The sequence below is a fragment of the Mustela nivalis genome (assembly GCF_964662115.1).
Source record: "Mustela nivalis genome assembly, chromosome: 16".
Lineage (NCBI taxonomy): Eukaryota > Metazoa > Chordata > Mammalia > Carnivora > Mustelidae > Mustela > Mustela nivalis.
Genome location: NC_139035.1, coordinates 23,362,850 through 23,383,645, shown reverse-complemented (window position 1 = coordinate 23,383,645; position 20,796 = coordinate 23,362,850). Strand labels below are relative to the sequence as shown.

The 20,796-nt window shown below is 46.5% G+C and overlaps 1 protein-coding gene across 14 annotated transcripts in view; it reads left to right on the top strand.

Moving 5' to 3' along the window:
* Positions 1–1,221: 1,221 nt before the first annotated feature.
* The window catches only part of FAM20B (FAM20B glycosaminoglycan xylosylkinase), a gene marked incomplete at its 3' end in the record, with an annotated part of 43,955 nt that continues 24,380 nt past the window's right edge, over positions 1,222–20,796 (top strand). For 3 of the 14 annotated variants that reach the window (XM_082704103.1, XM_082704099.1, XM_082704104.1), the window contains exons 1-2: positions 1,338–1,492; positions 14,911–15,420. In XM_082704103.1, coding sequence (XP_082560229.1) covers positions 15,044–15,420 — 377 coding nt within the window. In that variant the 5' untranslated portion in view covers positions 1,338–1,492; positions 14,911–15,043. Of the gene's footprint in view, positions 1,257–1,337; positions 1,493–1,637; positions 3,112–3,434; positions 3,699–4,614; positions 4,857–10,703; positions 10,812–12,024; positions 12,175–14,910; positions 15,421–20,796 lie in introns of those variants that run through there. The other 11 variants (XM_082704107.1, XM_082704109.1, XM_082704105.1 and 8 more) reach the window with 11 other exon arrangements.

Below are 20,796 nucleotides of genomic sequence, written 5' to 3'. Positions count from 1 at the left end.
TGGTAGGTGCTCAGTAAACACACATGTGCAAAATAACTCATGTATTATACAATAGGGCGAAAGTACTTTCCCCACGCGTTTCCTAATTTGGACCTCACAACAACGCTGTGAAACAAGGACTCCGATTAACTCCCATTTTGCATATAAGGAAACCGATACTCTGAGTGGTTGGGTGGCACACCCAGTATCACACCACCAGTTAAGGAGGCGTTCTACCCACTACACCCTACTGCTTAAATGAACTACGCAGGGGCACCTGGGTGGCTCAGTGGGTTGAAGCCTCTGCCTTCTGCTCAGGTCAGGATCCCAGGGTTCTGGGATTGAGCCCCTTGTCGGGCTCTCCTCTCCTCTCGGCCGGGGAGCCCGCTTCCTCCAATTTCTCTCTCTGTCTGCCTCTCTGCCTGCTTGTGATCTCTGTCTGTCAAATAAATAAATAAAAATCTAAAAAAGAAAAATGTTTAAATGAACTACGCAGCCTGAACAGTGTCAGCTCAGTCTCACCATCTCATCCCACAAAGCAACCTGTGTTATGTTTCAGGCATACACTAAGTCCAAGCTTAATATATGGTGTACTATACAGCAGTTGGGAGAAAGGAAGCAACTTCAGGCAAGGGAGACTTTCATGCAAACCGTTTATAGGGAGTCTACTGGGTGTGGGGCATTGGAGACTGGGACACGACTGCCCTGCCCTCCTGGGGCTTACCGTCCATTGCAAGAGACAGACATTGAAAAACTAAGAGTACAGCAAACTAATCACAGTTTTGCAAAATGCTACTAACTGTAGCGGGGAGTTTGCTCTGGTTCCAAGGAAGAGCAACTTGTGCGCGCTGTAGGAAGGTTGGCCTCTTTTGGGTAAGGGGGATACATTCTAAAAGGCAGAAGCATCAGTCGAGGCGAATTAAATGGGCAGAAGGAGTAAGAAAATTGTTTCTCACAAGTAGAATTGGACCTAAAGAACCCCAACTCTCCAGTCCCGCTGCCTGGTCTCCTACCTGCTTACGAAAATCAGGAAAGGAAAAGCGAAAACAAGAGAGAAGTTCGAGGTCAGTTTCTGCAAGAGGGGAGGGCGGCAGGGAAGAGGAGGAGGAGCGATGGGAGCCGGAACCCAGGGAGTTAAACGGGGCCATGCTGGGACGGGAAGGGTTAAGGAGGGCCGTCCACAGCGAGGCGGGTAGGCCCGCCCACCAGAGGGCGGGGGCGGGGCCTCGCAGAGTGAGCCCTGGGATTGGTCGCGAGGAAGGCGTTACGCTAGGACGGTACCAACAGTCGGGCGCCGCGGAGGCGGGAGGGTGGGTGTGGGACCTCCGGCACTGCGCGGGGAGAGTGGCCAGGGAATGGCCGGGCAGGGGGTGGGCCGGAGCCGCAGTGGCGGCGGCGGCTGGGGGCGGTGAGCGCGGCGTGGGGCTGCCCCTCCCCGGAGGCGGCGGGGGCGGCCGGGCCGCACCGCACCGCACCGCGCGGGAGGCCATGGAACGAGCCTAGGGCCCAGCAGGTGAGCGGCGTGGGGGGGCGGGGAGGGCGGGCGACCCCCGCCCCCGGCGCGGCGGGCGGGAAAGTGCGGGCCGGCCCGCGGGCGGGGCACGGTGCGTGGCGCGCGCCGGGCTGGGGCCGCCTGGGGGCGGGACGCCTCCCAGAGGGGCCGGACGCCGGTGCCTCGAGCGGTCCCCGAGCGGCTGCGAGCGGGTCCGGGGTCCGGCCTGGCTACCGCCTCGGAGACCGGCCCGAGCCGCCCGCCCCGCCTCGCTGGCCCCCCGTTGGGCTCCTGCGGGCGGGCGCGGCTGGAGGGGCGCCTCCTCGGCCCGCCTGAGGCGTGGCCTTACCTGGGGCCGCCCGGGGTCCTTCTAAGTGAGCGCCCCTCGCGCCCAGGCGGCATCTCCAGAGGCGACTGGCCCCGGTGCCGCCCTCGAGTCCCGCCGAGCGCCCGTTGCGGCGGCCCAGGGAGGATCGCGCGCCGGCGGGCCCACCTCGTGGCGGAGAAGCGCAAGTGACCACCAGGCCCGAGGCGGGAGGCGGGGTAACCGTGCCCGGGGTCAACGGTCTCTCGGGGTCGTGGACCCCGTACTCGCAGTCGGGCACAACTTAAGGAAATGATACGTAGTCCGAAGTGGATTGCGCTTGAGATTTCATTTCCGGGTGTGAGAGCCCCGCGATTAAAAGCGAGCCGAAACGTTGCCATTAATGATGAATGTGAGCACTTGTCAAGCTGCAACCTTGATGGTCGGATCTGACTAGAGTTTCCTCCTCATCAGGCTTCTGTTGTCCGCAGGTCTTCTGGTGGGAAGACAAGGGATGGAAGGATGTTGGAGGGAAAGTGGAGAGGACAGGGCATGACTGGTGGTTATGGAATTTTAGTCCTTTAAATGGCTCTATCATCGCTCAAATGGGTGATGAGTTTATAATTTGGGAAAATTAGAGATGCTTGGTACCGCGACTTGTGGTTAGCTAGAAACAGATTTCAGGGTCCTCCCCTCCCCACACAGCCAGTTTCCCTCTGGAGATTGGATTTCTCACCTTGAAAAGAGGGAATAGGAATGTGGGATCTTCTAGCTTTTAAACTGTAGGACTTTATACATTTGTACTCTGGTGATTAAGATTGGTGTTTGCTAACTGTTCCCATTTTCCTGGTGTTATAAATTAATACATAAATTTCATTGGGGTTAATTTTTAAAATTGAGGTAGAGACCTCAGTGTGCCTTTTCCTTGAGTTTATGCAGGACTTTTGAGCAAAGCCATAGAGACCTTCCACGTATATTATTGGTCATCAAGACGTGGCTTTGGGAAGCTGTGGTACAAGTGTTAAGGATACTAGATTATTCCCCTAGACTCAGAGCCAAGGTAAATTTAAAATTAACGTTCTGTTTGAAGTTAATAACTTTTCTGAAGCTTATGAAGTCCTTGGACTTCAGTCCCTAGTACCCTGCGGTGGAATAAGTCAACAGGAGTGGATTCTGCATTTGAAAATGCTTACCAAAGGAGAATTAAAAGGCACAAGCAAGTAATTGGGATTCTCAGCCTCATGCACAAGAAAGTGTGGTGATAGAATGGATTGGACAAAAGATGGTCAAATCTTGGAGCCCACGGCTTCTCTTCAGTGTGGTTGGTGAAAATGCGGTATGGATTTGTTCTGCTCTTTCTCTGAAGCCAATAGGCAATTAACTAAGATTTGGTTAAAGAGTGAAAACTTGACAACACTTGCCCTGCTCGTCTTTCTGGGTACTTTGAATTAGGGAACAAACAAACAAATCACTCTCTGTACCATCTAACCTGGTACATCCTAGAATTATTTTATGTTGAGTTGATAACTCTTTGACTTTCAGTCCATTCTCTTCATTTCCATTTGTGGCCTCCAGCTCTCTCACAGAGCCTGAAAGCTTTTGCTTTCTGTCTTTTCTGAATTGTGAATTTCTAAATGAAGTTTGTTTGTTTACTTGCAGGGCAAACTTCAGCTTCCTACGCTTTGTGTGACCATCATTTCTGCGGTGTGAGCCCTGAAGCCAGACACTTTAGGTCTTGAATTGATAACTTTTTAAAATAGCAGCCACAGTGGTTGTCTCGTCATTGGTGCTGTCTCATCATAGAGACAGAGGCCGCTCCCTCTATCCTGTAGCCACAGTTGCAAGCAATGAAAAGGAGACAGTCTTCTGAAGCTGATGTCAGGTCACCCTGGGACTAAGTGCCATGTGGTTTTATAGATTGAGGTAGGAAGTGTACTTCACGACAAGGCACTACAGTATGTTTTAACAGTGATGATAATTGGCCTACTTTCCTCTGTGCACCTGAAATGCGGAGTGCATAGTAGGTATGCAGGAAATGTTTGGTGGTTGAATGAATGAATGGAACATAGTATGAAGGAAGGGGAAATACTCTAGTACATGAATTGGCTAGTTCCTCTCTTCGTTAAGAAAAAAAGGACAGGAAAACGTGTTGCAGATTACTGTTGAAAGTTGCCATTGAGCTGGGTATCTGTACATTGCTTTAAGGGTAGAGTTGAAGGCTTACCAAATATTAATAATCAGATTCAATTTCATGCAAAAGCAGATATGATCTGGTGCTTTCCATTTACTATAAAATCTTTAAGAGTTAGAGCTATGTGCTATTGTAACTGAGCCCCTTTGAACTGAAACCAATCTTGAAAATAGAAACATATAAAACATCTAATGTAATAGAACAAAATAGCTAAATAGTCCTTAAAAAAAAAAAAAGGGTGGGCATCTGTGAAGGGTATTCCATACTGGAGTTGCCTTGCACTTTGATTCTGTGACTGTTTGGTATTCTAGCTGTCTGGGGGCAGCTTGTGGTGCCCTGGTTAGGCACAGCTTCACAGACTTGGCTCCTGGAGCCTTTTCTGGCTAGACTAATTGAGCAGTTGGATTGGTAGTCGATATTTTTGCCCTAAGAGAAGAACTGGAGTTCTTGGTAATGGCCACGCCATTATCATTGACCCTGATAGCGCATCTTCTGTGGCGGGATGGGAAGGGAGAGCTGTCCCTCCCCGAAGTACTTCTCCCGCAGCTCCTCATTCCAAACCTGTATAATCTCTCTCCCTCTTTTCCGTACTTGAGCTGCCTCGGTGACCCCCACCAAGGACTAATGAATTCCTTCACCCACACCTAGGATCCAGGAGACCTTACTTTGCAACTGACCAACTTAAAATATCACTATGACTGCTTGAGCCATCTCGGAGAGAATATGATGCAGAGATCTCACTTGGGATTTTTGTCTTGCCTATTTAAAAGCAAAAGAGGAAAGAAAGGCTTTGTTCCAGGCTTGATGAGTCTTGGGGGTGCATCTTTCATCCCAGGAGGAGATAAGAAATGGAGCCTGCTGCAGAAAAGAGCTTTGGTGTGTGTTTGAAGGTTTGTACTTTCTGACAAGGAAATAAGCCCTACAGAGGGGACGGTGTATCATGTGTCATGGGTACATGATAAAAGGAGGTCAGGGAATATGAAATGGTGAGTGTGTAACAGGGCACGTACAGGGCCAGCCTGTCCTACCATGCCCTCAAATACTTTCCACCCTCTGTCTGTGGCAGTGCCATCCCTCTTCTGTTTTTAGGGAGTAAGGTGTTAACGTGTGGAAGCTCTTGTTTTGGCTATACTATTGTGGAAAAAAATTTCGCAATGTATTCCGTGGTTTGTTTGCTTCTCAAACAGTAGGGTTTCACCTTTCTCTCACTGACTTGAGGTGGTGCTACTAGTTTCCATTAGTGACCGTAATCAAGCAAGGCTTTGAAGCAATCAAAACATGCAGGCTGGGGGCGCCTGGGTGGCTCAGTGGGTTAAAGCCTCTGCCTTCAGCTCAGGTCATGATCCCCGCGTCCTGGGATCAAGCCCCACATCGGGCTCTCTGCTCAGCAGGGAGCCTGCTTCCTCCCCTCTCTCTCTGCTTACTTGTAATCTCTGTCTGTCAAATAAATAAATAAAATCTTTAAAAAAAAAAAAAACATGCAGGCTGTGTGCTCCCTCTGCGTTTTGAATTATTGAATCCGCTTTTAGTAGTCAGGCTCTTCTTTCAGAGGTGGGAAAGCTGAACTTCGGCTGTTGTTAGTGTCCCTGCTGCCCTCTCTAAATTGGCAGCTTCTGATCTTTGGTGGAGTAGCTGCCCAGATGACTGCTTCCCGCTCGAACGTAGAACAGCCAGGTGCGCTGGGCGAGGGTCTGCCACCCTTCCCCGTCTGTGGATGCACTTGGGGACCACAGCTTTGGCTGCCCGAGAGCTTTTTCTTATTGGTTCCTTATTTCTTATCCTTGGTTTAGATAGCGACCTTGCGCTCTGGGTACATTTGTGTTCCTGTGGGTCTTCTGCAGAACAGAGAAAATTATATAGAAGTACTAAGTGTCAGTTCGCATTTCAGAATGCGAGGCCAGATTGAAGATCTGGTTCCAGCCCCGTCTTGTGTCACTCTTGGGCAGCGTCTTGGACCATCTCCAATCTTCTTAGCATTTGCAGATCGTCTTCATTCCCAGTCCCAGTCAGCAGCAGGAACAAGGTTGGCAGTAGTCACTGCTTTGAAGGGTGGAAGCAGGGTATACAGAGGCAGCAGTTTAAAATTGGATGAATAACACTGGTATATATGTTTGATATTTCTACTTTTTATTTATTTATTTATTTATTTTTGCTGTACTGTATTTCTGAATTCATTACAGGACTTGGTTTCTCTTTACAAAAGAGACCATCTTTAGACCAAGGAGCCGAAGAAACTTTTCTGACCTTAAATCTTTCTCTCCCTTGCTCTCCCCTCCTTTTCTTCAGTAGGGATGTATCGAGCACCTCTCTTGCACCTTGCACTGTGCCAGCTTCTGTGGAGGTACGAAGAGAGTAAAATATATCCCCTGTCCTTGAGGAAGTCATGGAAGAGTAGAGGAGACAGGCATGCCCCAAACTGTGTGTGTGTGTGTGTGTGTGTGTGTGTGTGTGTGTGTGTGTGTATTTACACTCATATTTTAACAAAGGGATCATATCTGGAGCCACTCAGCCTCAGTTCAGCCCAGACCTGCGTAGGGGTTCTGCTGTTGCCATTTCTAGAGTGACCTGTGGCCCATCAGCTTGAGACACCTGGAACGTGAGGCTAATAATGTCAGGTGTTACTGTTGCATAAAGCTAATACACCTTTCCAAAAACTCTAATGAATTTAAAAGTAAAGATGGAAAACAGGAAAATGTTACATTTTTTGAAATCCATATTTCTGCACTATATGGGAATTACATTCTATGCTACAGTCTTCCATGGGGGTTATAAAGTGATGATTGAGCAGTGAAATACCTAGAACGTGGGAAGGTTCCTTTTACCTGGCCCATTTGAAACAGAATGCAAATTCTTAGGCATTCCTACAGGGTCTCTAGATCAGTGACCACAGCCTCTGTTGGTTTTTTAGAACAAACCTCACTAGAAGTATGAGCTAAAGATTTTTTCTTTTCATTTTTCAAGGAATAGGGTTAGAGAGTTGCCCTAAATCAAGGTTTAAATGGGACAGGTTGGGGTGCCTGGGTGTCTCCATTGGTTAAGCAACTGCCTTCAGCTCAGGTCATGATCCCAGAATCGCCGGATCCAGTCCCACATCGGGCTCCCAGCTCTGTGGGGAGTCTGCTTCTTCCTCTGACCTCTCCCTTCTCATGTGTGCTCTTTCTCGCTCTCAAATAAACAAATAAATAAATCTTTAAATGGGACAGGTTGCAGGAATTGAATTTTTTCAGAGGAAGCAAACACTCTTTATTGCCTGTTTCGTTTTTGCTCTCACACCCAGGAAGAAAGGCTACCTTAATGCCTCGTTAATGCCTAGTGATCATTTAGTTGGCTTCCTTCACAAGAAACTGTTAGAGGAGTTCATGTAGGGCATTGTGAGTTTATGGATATGAATAAATGTTTAAGTGGAAGTGAAAACAATGAGGAACATGTAACACTTGGGGTAATTTGGACTATGTGGGAATTCAATTTTCTATACCTGTAGCTTTAAGTTACTCTTAAGGCATACCTTAAGAACTTTTAGGACAGGGTACCTGGGGGGCTCAGTCTCTTAAGCATCCAACTCTTGGTTTCAGCACAGGTCATGATTTCACGGTTGTAGGGGTGAGCCCCATGGAGGCTCTGTGATGAGTGGGGAGTCTCCTTGAAGATTCTCCCTCTCCTTCTGCCCCTCCCCCACTCCCGTGCACACACATGCTTTCTCTCTCAAATCTTTAAAGAGAGAGCTTTAAGACATGCAGTGCTATCATCTTTAAAACAGAGAGCTAATTTTCCAAACTGAAGAAGGCATTTTATTTCAGCCTTTTTCATGGAATAGAAGAACCTAATGCTTTTAATCATTGACTGAAATTAGACTTGAACTTTGTAGAGAAGAGAAATAGGTTGGTCCAATTAGTGACGTAGCCTCCCAGTGTTCTGCTTCACACGGTACCCATTTTAAAGACACCTACTGGCCTGCAGTCTTAGCTAGTCTTCCAGTTGAGGAAAGGATTTGTTCAGGAATAGAAGACCATGGAAACTTTCTATAATGTGACTTGGGAATTTATTCCCACACTCTGCAACCCAAAAGACAACATGACTAGACAGGTTTATTTTCTTTGTCATTCAGATCGTCCTCTATGGGTTTGTGACCTGGTAATAATGACTAACAAGGGATCACGATGGGTTGTCCAGGCACTAATTTTAGCACAGTGTATATGGTAATGTCATTCATGTTTAGCAACTTTGTGAGTTAGATCATAGTGTTCTTATTTTACTTTTCATATGAAAGGACTGAGGCCCAGAGAGGTTACACATTAAGTCACTTTCCCAAGTCCCATCATAGGTGATAAAGTAGGCATTCTGAATCCAGTGCATCCCTCTTAACACTTCTGCCTTGGAAGAGTTTTTATTTGGAATAAGCAGGTGAATTAACCTATTTCTTTTTTTAATTTTATTTTGATTCCAGTGTAGTTAACGTACAGTGTTATATTAGTCTCAAGTGTACAGCGTAGCGATTCAACAATTCTACACATTGCTCATTCCTCATCTTGATAAGTGTACTCTTAATCTCCTTCACCCATCCTCCCGTCCATCTCCCCTCTGGTAACCACCAGTTTTCTATAGTTAAGGGTGTGGGGTGTTGTTTTTGTTTTTTCTGGTTTGTTTCTTCCCCCCACTTTGTTCTTTTGTTTTGTTTCTTAAATTCCACATATGAGTGAATCATATGGTACTTGTCCTTAAGCTATTTCGTTCTTCTTCTTCTTTTTTTTTTTTTTTAAAGATTTTATTTATTTGACAGAGATCACAAATAGGCAGAGACAGGCAGAGAGAGCGAGAGGGAGGGAGGCAGACTCCCCACCGAGCAGAGAGCCTGACGTGGAGCTCAATCCCAGGACTCCAGGTCCACGACCCAAGCCGAAGGCAGAGTCTTTAACCCACTGAGCCACCCAGGCGCCCCTCTAAGAAGCTATTTCTTAAGCAAAGAATTAGCACAGAAAGGAAAACTATGTGTAGATACTGGTTAATATGGTATTTTTGTTTTAGTTGAAGACTCCTATTTGAAGATGAAATAAAATGTGCTCTTGTGGTAGCAGTGGGTGGCAGTGCAGGAATGGGCTGGTTTTCTGGGCATACTCAGGATTTATTCAGGTGCTAAACACTTGATGCCGTTTGGTATTGGTGCTTTGACTTCCTATAAAGGAGAAGCATACAGTGCTAAGTGGAAAGATTTCTGAATGCTCTGATTTTACGTAGAATTGCCAGTAACCATCAGGAGAAACTGCATTTATTTCTAGGGAACAGTTAATAATAATGTAGCATAATGTTCTGATGTCACTTCCAATTAAAAAACAAAAGGGCATTATAACAGCCTCAGCCCAGGGTGAAAGTATATGTTTCTAACTTTTTTCGTACTGAAAGGTTGTGATATTTGCTACTGGTTATGCTTTGGCTAAAGGGTGAATGATAGGTTTTATAAATCGGGCATGTGTATTTGTGTGAGGGTGCTGGGTTAGCCTTGATTGTTCTGAAGTATGTAAATGGACTTTATTTAGTAAATGATCCAGGTAAGTATATTTTTTCATTGTGCTACCTTAAAAAGACCTTAATTATGTATCTTCCTAAGCATCTGCAATGACGACAAAAAAAAGTAGAAATGGTGTATAACTTTCATAATGAGCTTATTGCTCTGTAGAAGGCATTAATAATCATTTACAAATATAACCTAACAATTTATAATCCAATGTTTATTTATAGTTAATGGTTACTTTAATATTTCCCTTCTTCCTGAGAGAATTGTTTTCAGTGACATGATTTATTTCTCTGTCTTTTCCCTCAATATTTTTAATGTCTCCAAAATAGTTAATAAGGACAGACTAGACATGAGTGTTGGATTTTACAAGCCACCCCAAAATTTAGTGGCTTAAAATAGTTACTTGTTTTTTCTTACCATCATATGGGTCAGCTGGGCTCAGCCTGTTGGTTCTTCTGGATCACATGTATGACCCCATTCAACTGGGACCTCTGGTGGAACTGAGATGGCTTCTCTTCTGTGTCTGGCACCTCAGCTGGGGTTGGCCAGGCCTCTCTCTCCGTCTGGGTCCCTCATCATTCAGTAGTCTAGCCCAAGCTGCTTTACGTAGTGGCTGGGTCCCAGCAGGAAGCTGCCAGGTCTTTTAAGGAGTAGGCCCAGACTTGGCACACAGTTGCTTCCACTGCATTCTGTTGGCCAAAGTCAGTTACAGAGCCAGCCTGGATTCCAGGGGAGGAAAAATAGATTCTACTTTTTTCTTTTTTCCTTAAGATTGTAACTATTTCTTCATTTGAGACAGAGAGAGTGAGCACATGAGTGGGGAGAGGGGCAGAGAGAGCGAGAAGCAGCCTCTCCACTGAGCAGGGAACATGATGTGGGACTCGATCCCAGGACCCTGGGATCATGACCTGAGCCAAAGGCAGACACTCAACTGACTGAGCCACCCAGGCACCCCTAGATTCTACCTCTTGATGGGAGGAATTGTTGGTGTCTGTCTTTGTAGATAATCAACCAAAAACTCTTAAGTAAATTCAGGCATTACCGCTTCTTATACTCAACAGACCATCAGAGCTTTGTTGAAACCAATTGTTACTAAAGAAGAAGTTTATAAAAGGGTCCTTGTGACTCCTATGCAAGATCAAGGGCACGGAAGTTATGTGGTTAAATGTGATTATATACTAGTTATATAATAAATTCTACCTGCTGTGCCCGAAATTTCCTCTAATAGCCTTCTGCATGGAGTATTTCCTCGTGGTACTTTACAGTCACAGACATCCACATTCCATTTATGTGGAAAGAACTCGATTGGACCATTGAGCTGAAAGCACAAGAAAGGGTTAGTCCTGAAGCTTTCACTTTCAGTTACATTCTGCAGAAAGGTGGGGATTTCTTCTCCATGACCTGAGGAGAAATAGTGTGAAGATGTTGGTTGATCAGAGGGAGAGTCAAGGGAGTACCGCTGCCAGTGAGCCTGGAACATCACTGGTGGCTTGTGGGAGTCCCTAGTAAGGTAGTAAGTAAGGAGCCGGGTGTTCTCGTGTTCCTCGGCAGCCACAGATGTCATATTTTCTCGCACAGTGACATAGACACAGACGTCATATTTTGTCACACAGTGACTTAACCTGTGCACCGACGGGTTTCTGTAGCTGTTCCGCCAGGACTGAATGAAGGACTTCATACTAAGACCTCACTTTTGTTCTGTGGAATCTGTATCTCTTCTCCCCAAGCAACGTAATAGTCCTAAGTTTGTCCTCATAAAACAACTGTCAGATGTGTAGGATGGTGTGTGTGTGTGTCTGAGAGAGAGAGTGTGAGTGTGAAGAATGAGCCGCCGTAGCAAGCCTCATTGAACTGATGGAGCTGTGGGTGAAACCAGGGCTCAAGAGGAAAATTCTTCATAAAGAACTCCAACGTGAGAGTTTCTGCCAGCTTTTAGTATGAAAACTGTCATTTGCATTGCCTTTTTTTGAGCTTAACATTTTTTGACTTGTCTTATCACCTTGAGTCTATTTGTTCTTTGAGGTAGGCTATGTTCCACATAACAGAACCATTAAAATAAATGACTATAATATAAACTGGATGGTGTTACACTGTTGGAAACATTCAAGGGAGGAGGTAAAGGCATGAAACAGAGCAGGCAGAGTCCTCTGGGAATGCCAGTAAATTTTTCATGAAGAATTTGGAATATACTCTGGTCCTGCTTTAATTTCCTTAGTGTCTGTAATGGGGTATCTTCTTAGGAACCCAGTTTGCAGAGTGCATAACATGTATGCTGCTGTTTCCAATAACACAAGACGGTAACGCAGCGTGGAAACCCCATCCTGGGTATCCTCCCTTCTCGGGCATATAGGTAGTAAAAAGTATAATGTCACTGGTATGATTCCATATCATGCATCTCATACATTTTTCGGGAATAGGAGAGACTTTTTGCTAGAAATTCTACTATAATCTCTACAATGCTGATTTCTTAAAAATCTTTGTGCTTGCCCTGTGGGCTGAAGGAATAGCAGCTTTCCAGCTAAAAGAAAACATCTTTTCTGAACTGGCAGTGTTTCTTCAGAAAAGGAGACTACACTCTGCACTAAACCGAGTAGTCAGAGCATCGGTAGAGAAGTAGACTGCCAAACGAAAGAAGACAGCTGATAAAGGAGAACCAGCATGAAGAGGCCACACACATGTGATCCTGCATCTTGGAGGAAGTAAACATGAGTCCCAAAATACTTGTAGTGATTTGTTCAGTTTCCTGCTGGGCACTGTAGGGATCGTGAAGACAGTTGAGATCACCAAGGAGCCAGGTTTCCGAGACGGCAGTTGAAAACTACATACAAGGAGATACTTGGACAAGGCAGAATGTAGTTAAGCGCTGGTCTGAAGGAGAAAGATTACTGAAGGGTGTGGAGAGGGTACAGAAATGGCTTTGGGGATGGCCCTCAAAAAACAGATTAGGCCTTAAACAGGAGACAATGGGGAAAAAGGTAGGAGGAAGAGGAATTTTGAGGACATCCCAGGATGAAGACTGTCCAGGGCAGAGCTCAGGTCCACACATGGCGGGGAGGGCAGAGTACGGTCGCGGTCCGTTTGGTTGGAGCTGAGAAGATGGATGCCCGGGGAAGCAAAGCCATTTAGGGTAGGGCTTTTCCTGTCTTGCTGAGGAGTCTGTAGAAATCAGAAGTCGTGTGCCATCAGAACAGTGAGTGTGGCGTGTCATCTGGTCCGTGCTGGAGAACTGGAGGTCCAGAAGGCAGTTCTTTTAGTGACTCAGTAGAAGGGGCACTAAATGAAATTGGTGGCTGTGGGAATGAAGGGCAGTTGCAGAGAACGATGCCAAATGGCTGTCTTACTTGTTCTCCTGGGATGTGGTGACGAGTCACAAAAGAAAACATATTTCGCTTCTTGCAACCTGCGCTCACTCCTAACCTGCAGAGGTAAATGGTAAGATAATGCAACAGCTGAACTCTTCAGTTCACATCATGTGAACTCCTGTCCTAGTTGAGCGGGTGCATTGTTTGTAGCCCTGAATTGAGAAATGTGTTCTTCGGGGACCTAGTCAGAAGGTGGTAAGGTTTTGGAACTTAAAAGACTGCTGAATCAGTTTGTTTTGTTTGAATTTTGGAGTTTCTGGAACTTACTATTGCATTAGTGAGGGGGAAAAAAAAAACCACCTCAATCTCCCCAGCGTTTATGGTGAGTGTTTAGGTATGATACGTTTCTGTAGCACAAGGGAGGAATTTATGCTAAAGTCTGGGTTAACCACACTTCAGTCCTGAAGAATGCTTTACAGGAGGAGGAAGGCTGCTCACCCTGCTTACCTCTTGGCAGCAGAATTATCCCAGGCCTGTCACTCTCTGCAGCTGGAGGGGCTGAGAAAGGAACCACTGGCACCGCGGCCACGGCCTGTCTGCTCTAACAGATCGTTGGAGGAGCTGTGTGGTTGAGATTGGGCTGGGATGAGCAGAAGCCTCTGAAATCCACTCTCCTAGCACGGCTCGGCCCTGAAATCACACAGAACCCTTGTGCTGAGTTTCCCACCAAACTCACTACCCTCACAGTTACTCTAGATGCACTGGAATTACCGTGGCTTCAGCTAAAAGTGTTATGTATTCCCTGGGAGAGGAGGATGACACCAAACAGGTGGAGACCATTAGAATTCAAGCTGGACTCTGACGTTCTGCCTCTTCCTGCAAACGAGGAAAGGGGTGGACGAAGGATGAAGGGCCCGGCAGCATGCTCGTGGCCGCAAGTTGTTGCCCTTGGAACACATGGTTGCCCTGGTCTTCTGGGTTTCCATGTGTTTCCAGCTGTTACCAGGAGAGTAGTCTCCGGTTGGGCTGGGAGTCTGCCCTGTCATTCGTAGTGGCATTGTGTCTTGAGTTAATGTTGTGAGTTGTTAAGGAATTGGAGAGTGAAGGGGCTCCCACTTAGCATGCTGTCCTCTTTGTCTCGGCCCCGTGCTATGTCATCGGTAGGCATACAGCACAGCAGGCTCATGCGCGGAGCAGAAAGCTACCCGGTAGCATGCAAATGAGACTGAACCGTGTGTTCCTAATAGCCTAGCAGAAATCTTGTGTTTGGAATCTGTGAGCTTGAGATCTGACCGGAGTGCGGCCCGCTCCACACTGGAAGCAGGTGCTGCTTGACGTCTGTGTATCGGTCCCTTTGTCAGGTGCCCCACCAGCCCAGACTCCCTCGTGTTGCTACAGCACCACGTTTCTTTCACTTCCTGGTCATGTTCTTCTAATAGCCAGAGGGATAGGGCTAGGTTTTTCCTTTACTTAATTTATCTAGATTTGATTATCCCTATTTTACAGGGATTTTCATTTTGAAAAATAACTACTGGAAAACTGATGAAGTAGAGCTGTGCATGTGGGTGTTGTATTTAAATACGTGAGCAGCATGCTAGGCGCTCCCGGGGTGGCTGGGGGTTGGGATTCGGAGGAGTTACTGCTGTCCTCTGGATCCTCCGTGGCACTTTTAGAAGTTCCTGACTTACAGCGTGTCATAAAACTTAACATTGAGAGGAGATAAGAACTGGAAAGTTTCCAAATACTGGTGGTTTTAGATGGTCAAAAGTCCTGTATGGATTTTGAAAGGTAAAAATGAAAGTGAAGGAGTTAGGCGTCTCTTTGCGTTGCTTTCGTCATGCTCTTTCTCCTCGCTGTGTTGGTGTTCTGTTCTGGAATTTGTAGCCAGTCCGGGGCTTCCTGGCTGACTCTGCACCCTATTGAAACAGGAGTATTTGCTTTAAATTTTCCTTTGTACCCGGTTCTCACCTATGAAGTCCTTCTCCACGCTGGTTTGTTTTAAACTATTGGGTCCTCTCAGGCATGGGATTAGCAAGGATAAAAGAGTGAGTAAGATGCTGGAGGTTCACAGAAGATTTGGGGTGGAAGGGACGGGATTTCTGACTGAACATTGCTCTGTGCTTGGCCTTGCAGGCGTTGTGGGAGGCACTGCAGTGAAGAAATGAACCAGTGCGCGTAAGCATGGACTCTCCTTGCTGACTGTCACTACCTGCTCTCCTTGCTAAGTGAGAGAGAGTAGGTCAGGGGAGAAGGAAAAGAGGCCAACATGAAGCTAAAGCAGCGAGTTGTGCTCTTAGCGATTCTTCTTGTCATCTTTATCTTCACCAAAGTTTTCCTGATTGACAACCTGGACACATCAGCCGCAAACCGAGAGGACCAGAGGGCTTTCCACAGAATGATGGCTGGCTTGAGGGTGGAGCTGGTGCCCAAGCTGGACCACACCTTGCAGTCCCCCTGGGAGATTGCGGCCCAGTGGGTGGTTCCCCGGGAAGTGTACCCAGAAGAGACACCAGAGCTGGGGGCAATCATGCATGCCATGGCCACCAAGAAAATCATTAAAGCTGACGTGGGTTATAAAGGGACACAACTGAAAGCCTTACTGATACTTGAAGGAGGACAGAAAGTCGTCTTCAAGCCTAAGCGGTAAGTCTTCATCTTGGGAGTCCTCTGGGCTAGTTGGTTGATTCACGTAGCTTGTAATTTCTCTAAGACTGTTCCTCTCTTTCTCTTGGTATTCTCCTCAGTAAAATGAGGGGAGTAAACCACAAGATCTCTCAAGTCTTTTCTAGCTCCTACTGTTCCATGATTCTTTTTTTTTTTTTTAAAGATTTTATTTATTTATTTATTTGACAGAGAGAAATCACAAGTAGATGGCGAGGCAGGCAGAGAGAGAGAGGGAAGCAGGCTCCCCGCTGAGCAGAGAGCCCGATGCGGAACTCGATCCCAGGACCCTGAGATCATGACCTGAGCCGAAGGCAGCAGCTTAACCCACTGAGCCACCCAGGCGCCCTGTTCCATGATTCTTCGAGTAGAGGAGATTTATAGGAACGTGTCTTGGTTCTGTACAAGACTGCACAGAGTTCTCCTTGCTTTCTAAAGGTATCACACTTGTGCTTTGTGCCAGTTGTGATACATACAAAATGAATTGGTTAGGAAATAAGTGACTTGTCACCAAAAGTGTGCAGTTGGAAGCTGTATAAGTAACCACATGCCAGGGATAGAGCAGGAGCTCGCCAGAGCGGGAGTGGGTTCAGACAGTGACTGAAGTTCCTTTGCAGTACTGAAGCTACAATTCTTTCATATGGGTTTTGTTCCAATTAATAATCTTTATTTTTTGGAGCAGTTTTAGGTTTCCAGAAAAATCAAGAGGAAAGTATAGAGGTCCTTCCGTCTATCCCCAGGGTCCCCATTATTAACATCTTCTGTTAGTGTGGCACGTTTGTTACAGTTGATGGGCCAGTACTAGTTTATTAACTAAAGTTCATTGTTTGCAGTAAGTGTCACGCTTTGTGTGGTACTTTCTGTGGATTTTGATAAACATGTAATGACAGGTATCTACCATTACGATATCCTACAGAACAGCTTCCCTGCCCTAAAATTACCCCGTGTTCCACTTCCTCATCCCTCCGTCCCTCCCCTAAACCCTGGCAACCACTGATCTTTTACTGTCTCCGTAGTTTAGCCATATCCAGAGTGCTATATAATTGGAATCATACCTTTGTGGCCTCTTCGGATTGGCTCCTCTCATTTAGCAAAAATGCATTTACGTTTCCGCCATCTTTTTGTGGCTTGAGGCTAATTTCTTTTTATTACTGAATAATATTCCATTGTCTGGATGTACCACATTTTGTTTATCCATTTACCTGCTGAAGGACATCTTGGTTGCTTACACATCTGGGCAATTATGAATAAAGCTGCTATAAACATTCAGGTACGCATTTTTTGTAGATGAAAGTTTTCAACTCATTTGGTTAAATACCAAGGAGCATGATTGCTGAATCATATGGTGAGAGTGTGCTTAATTTTGAAAGAAATAGACAAACTGTCTTCCAGAGTAGCTGTACTGTTTTACATTCCCACCAGCAGTGAATGGGAGTTCCGTTACTCCATATCCTCACCAGCATTTGGTGTTGTCAGTGATTTGGATTTTAGCCATTCTGATAGATGTGTAGTGATGCCTCATTGTTGTTCTACCTGTTTTGAGGAGAAAACTGAACCATTTTAGTTACCTCAGTCCAAAATCCAAGAAAATGAGCTGAATTGTATGTTGTTAGACAGTGATCCCTTGGGCACTTCTCTAAGGCTCTGCAGAGATCATTTGTTTGGCAATTTTTTAAATAGTTTTCTGTGAGTATATGAATTTGAAATACGTTAACATGATGGTGATTTGTATTCTTTTGCCAGGAATTATTTACCAGTGAAGTTTCTCAAAGTTGGTAATGTCTAAAGTTTTCTGTGTACTAAACATTTTTTTCATTCCCTAACAGAGCTTTTGAGAGAATTATAACACATACCTTTGGGTCTCTTGCTGGGGTAGGAGAAGAAATATGGGGTAAAGATGTACAAAATTCAGCTGTGATGAAAGTGGTTAGCTTAGCTGTCTTCACAGCCCTACCGTCAGTAGATAATATGCAGCGGGAAAACAAATCTGTTGGGATCCTAGAAAGGGAAGAAGTCTGCATTTGCCTGGAACTGGGAGGTGGGATGTACGGAAAATACGGAAATTAGGAAAGTTAAATATACGGCATGCTTTTGGAGAACAGAAAAGTCTGATTGGCAGGTGATGTGGAAAAAGTGTGGGTATGTGGGTATATAACCTTGTGATATATTTTCCACTGGACACACACCATTCTCCAGGCACCACACAAAGTACTTTGTTTCTGTCTGTGCTTCCAGCCTCCATCACAGCTGTGGGCAGTTACAACTCTTGTGTCTAGAATGAGAAACTGAGGCTGAGGGAGAATAACCAACTGGACAGGGTCATCCTGTCGTAAGTGGCGGGATCGGAGTCTGAGCGGCCGGTGTTCTGCCACACACATGTAATTTTCTTCGGTTTGTCTGCCTTCCCGTAAGTGTGAGCGCTTGCAGCACCATCATCAGAAGTCGCTAGTTTAGTCTTGAAATGTAGTCCTTGACCTTGGTTGGTGGGCCTGGGTGAGCAGCAGCGTGAGCAGAGTGATGGAAAGAAGGCAGACGAGAAACAGAAATGAAATTCACGTACAGAGATGAGTTGTGGGCGTTTAACATGATGGTGTTTCAAGAAGATCTGTTTCAAGAAGATCCTCTCTGTGAGCCAGCAGGAGGCGTCAGAAGGCAGGTACTCTGGGTAGTGCACCCTGTCAGGCCTAATCCAGGCGCTTGGCAGGTGGAGATGGAGGGCGGGAGGCTCGGGAGGTGGAGAGCGGTGCAGCAGAGAACCGTACAGACCAACCCGTTCACTGTAGTTTCATCTCCTGTCTCTTTCCACCACCACATCCGTCCCCATACCTTCGTCTCCCACACCCTCCTGTGGATCCCATTCGTTACCCCTCCATGTGCCCATGTGAGCCCTGGGTTCTCAGCTTGAAAACATCCAAGGACCTCGTATTGCTCACCAGACAGAACTCGGCCTCCACAGCCTCATGGTCCACCCCTGGCAGTCTGGTCCTCCGTTCCACACCCTGTTCTCGATTCCTGTCCCACTGGTCCCAGCTCCCCCCATCCCCATGTCACTCCCAGCCCCAGGGGACTGTCCTGCCTCCCCCCCCCCCAGCTGCAGGGGCCCTGCAGTGGGGGGTCGCCCTCCTGGTCATGGCCCCTGGTGACCTGCACTGGATACACCCGGCACCGTCACTGGCTGTGGAGGAGGGGGGGTCCACATTTCAGTGCTTGTAGAAATTGACTCTGGCCCCGAGACGCCTAGCAAATTGCTATTCTGACCCTGGGGGCCTCCGAGGCTATTTAGTTCCAGTGTAAGCACAAATTAATGTCCTTGGTCAGATGCTGATGTCCTTCACCAGAAGGATAGGAGTGATTTATTGGCAGTTACTATATGAATTTTGCTGCTCTGTCAGTGACTTAAGATGGATCACTCTCTGCTGAGAGGAGGCTCTGCGTCCCAGCTGCTGAGACGGCACGTGCACCCCTCTCTACGAGCCGCTCATGGTTTCTGGGCTTCTGAAGCCCCAATGGCCATGTCCTCCTGTTAGAGATAGGAGATGTGCATGGTGGGTGGGATTTATAGGCAGACAGTGATGCTTATATTCGCATGTTTTTGCCTTACGTTAGAGAAGTGATTTTTTTTTTCCCTCATTGTAGTTGTCGGCGTTCTGGAGGTAGATGGGCTTTCACAGGCCAAGACTAGTTATGGTGGGAAGACAAGATAGCAATTTAGGCCTCAGAGTGGGGAGAAATAAGGGAGTGATCCTAGGATGTGCTAGGAGGGACCTTGGAGGTTTGTCCGGCCGGGCCAGCTGCTCCTTTGAGCGGTGAGACACAGAGTTGGGACTCGCCACAGTTCACACAGCCCACAGGGAGCCAGGGAGGCTGCAGCTCTTTGATTCTTTTTTTTTTTTTTTTTTTAAGATTTTATTTATTTATCAGAGGGAGAGAGGGGGAGAGAGCGAGCACAGGCAGACAGAATGGCAGGCAGAGGCAGAGGGAGAAGCAGACTCCCTGCTGAGCAAGGAGCCCGATGTGGGACTCGATCCCAGGACGCTGGGATCATGACCTGAGCCAAAGGCAGCTGCTTAACCAACTGAGCCACCCAGGCGTCCCAGCTCTTTGATTCTTATTCGAATCTTCCCTCTTCTTTCCCTCCCTCCCCCTCCAGGCCACCCGCAATGTCCCTGGATTCCTGTAGGGTTTAACATTTCACCCCTGAGCTGCCTTTCGGGGTATTGGAAAACTCTTGAACCTTTTACTGGAAGGAGTGGACTGCGCAGTGCACACATGTCCCTGTGGCTCCGCTGGAGCCCCGGCGCAGAAAGTGTTCCAGGATTGTCCCCCAGCTCTGTGGACAGCCTACAGCTGTGTTGGACAGAGACTTGCTCTAATAGTGTCTGCTTTTGCTGCAGTTCTATTTAAAAATTGAGGCTTTTTCAGGAGGCAGCCAGTGGAATCCTAGGTAGTCTGAATAAAGCTTTGACACTAGAAATGAGAAACGACGTTGGAGTGTACTGACCATGCTAAGAAGAAACTGGCCTTCCAGCCAGGGGGTGATGCACAGCTGTCTTCCGACAGAAGTGTTCTGTCACTTTGCCTTGATAATTTGTTTTGTGGGCATGATTTGTTTCACTTTTGACTCCAAGATCATTTACAGTGAAGCTCACAGCCTTTGACAGCACCGTCACCCACTTCCCCAGTTCATGTGTCCCCAGTGGAGCAGCTCCTCTTCCCTCCGGCCTCCGTTCATTTCTATTTTATACTTGCCTGGAAAGTGTAATAGGTCTTTTGATTCAGGGAAATGTAGGCAAACAGTAGTGGTCATAGGCAGCTTTAGTGTCTTCTTTCTTCCCAATTAATCATTAAATGGTATCTTTCTTTATGATTGGTAGAAAGAAATATGCCAGTTTTGATTATCTTTTGTTGATGTCATGCATGTGATGGAAAAATCATCAGCGTAGAGTTTAAGATGAAAGAGATCTTGGAAATTGCTACCTAGTCCAGCCCCTAGTATGTTATAAAAGAAGAATCTAAGACCCAGAGAAGAGAACAGTTTTGCTCAAGGTTACCCAGACAGGTGATGACAGAACTATATGCCTAGCTCCTGTGCCAGTCTGGGATCCCTGCCACTATAGCATTGTAAATGTAAACAGAGAAAAAGAGGATGGTTTGTCAAACAGATTTTTTCAAATGCACCTTTGCCTACTCATTAAACAAACACTGAGGCATATGAAGACCATTTATTTCCAAGAAATTTAAACTTCTCTTATAAACCTTGCCATAGCCATTCTGGTAATAGAGACATTTTGATTATAGGGTTCCCTTCATTTCTTCAGTTCAGTCTAATAAAAATGGTAGCAAACATTCAATAAGCAC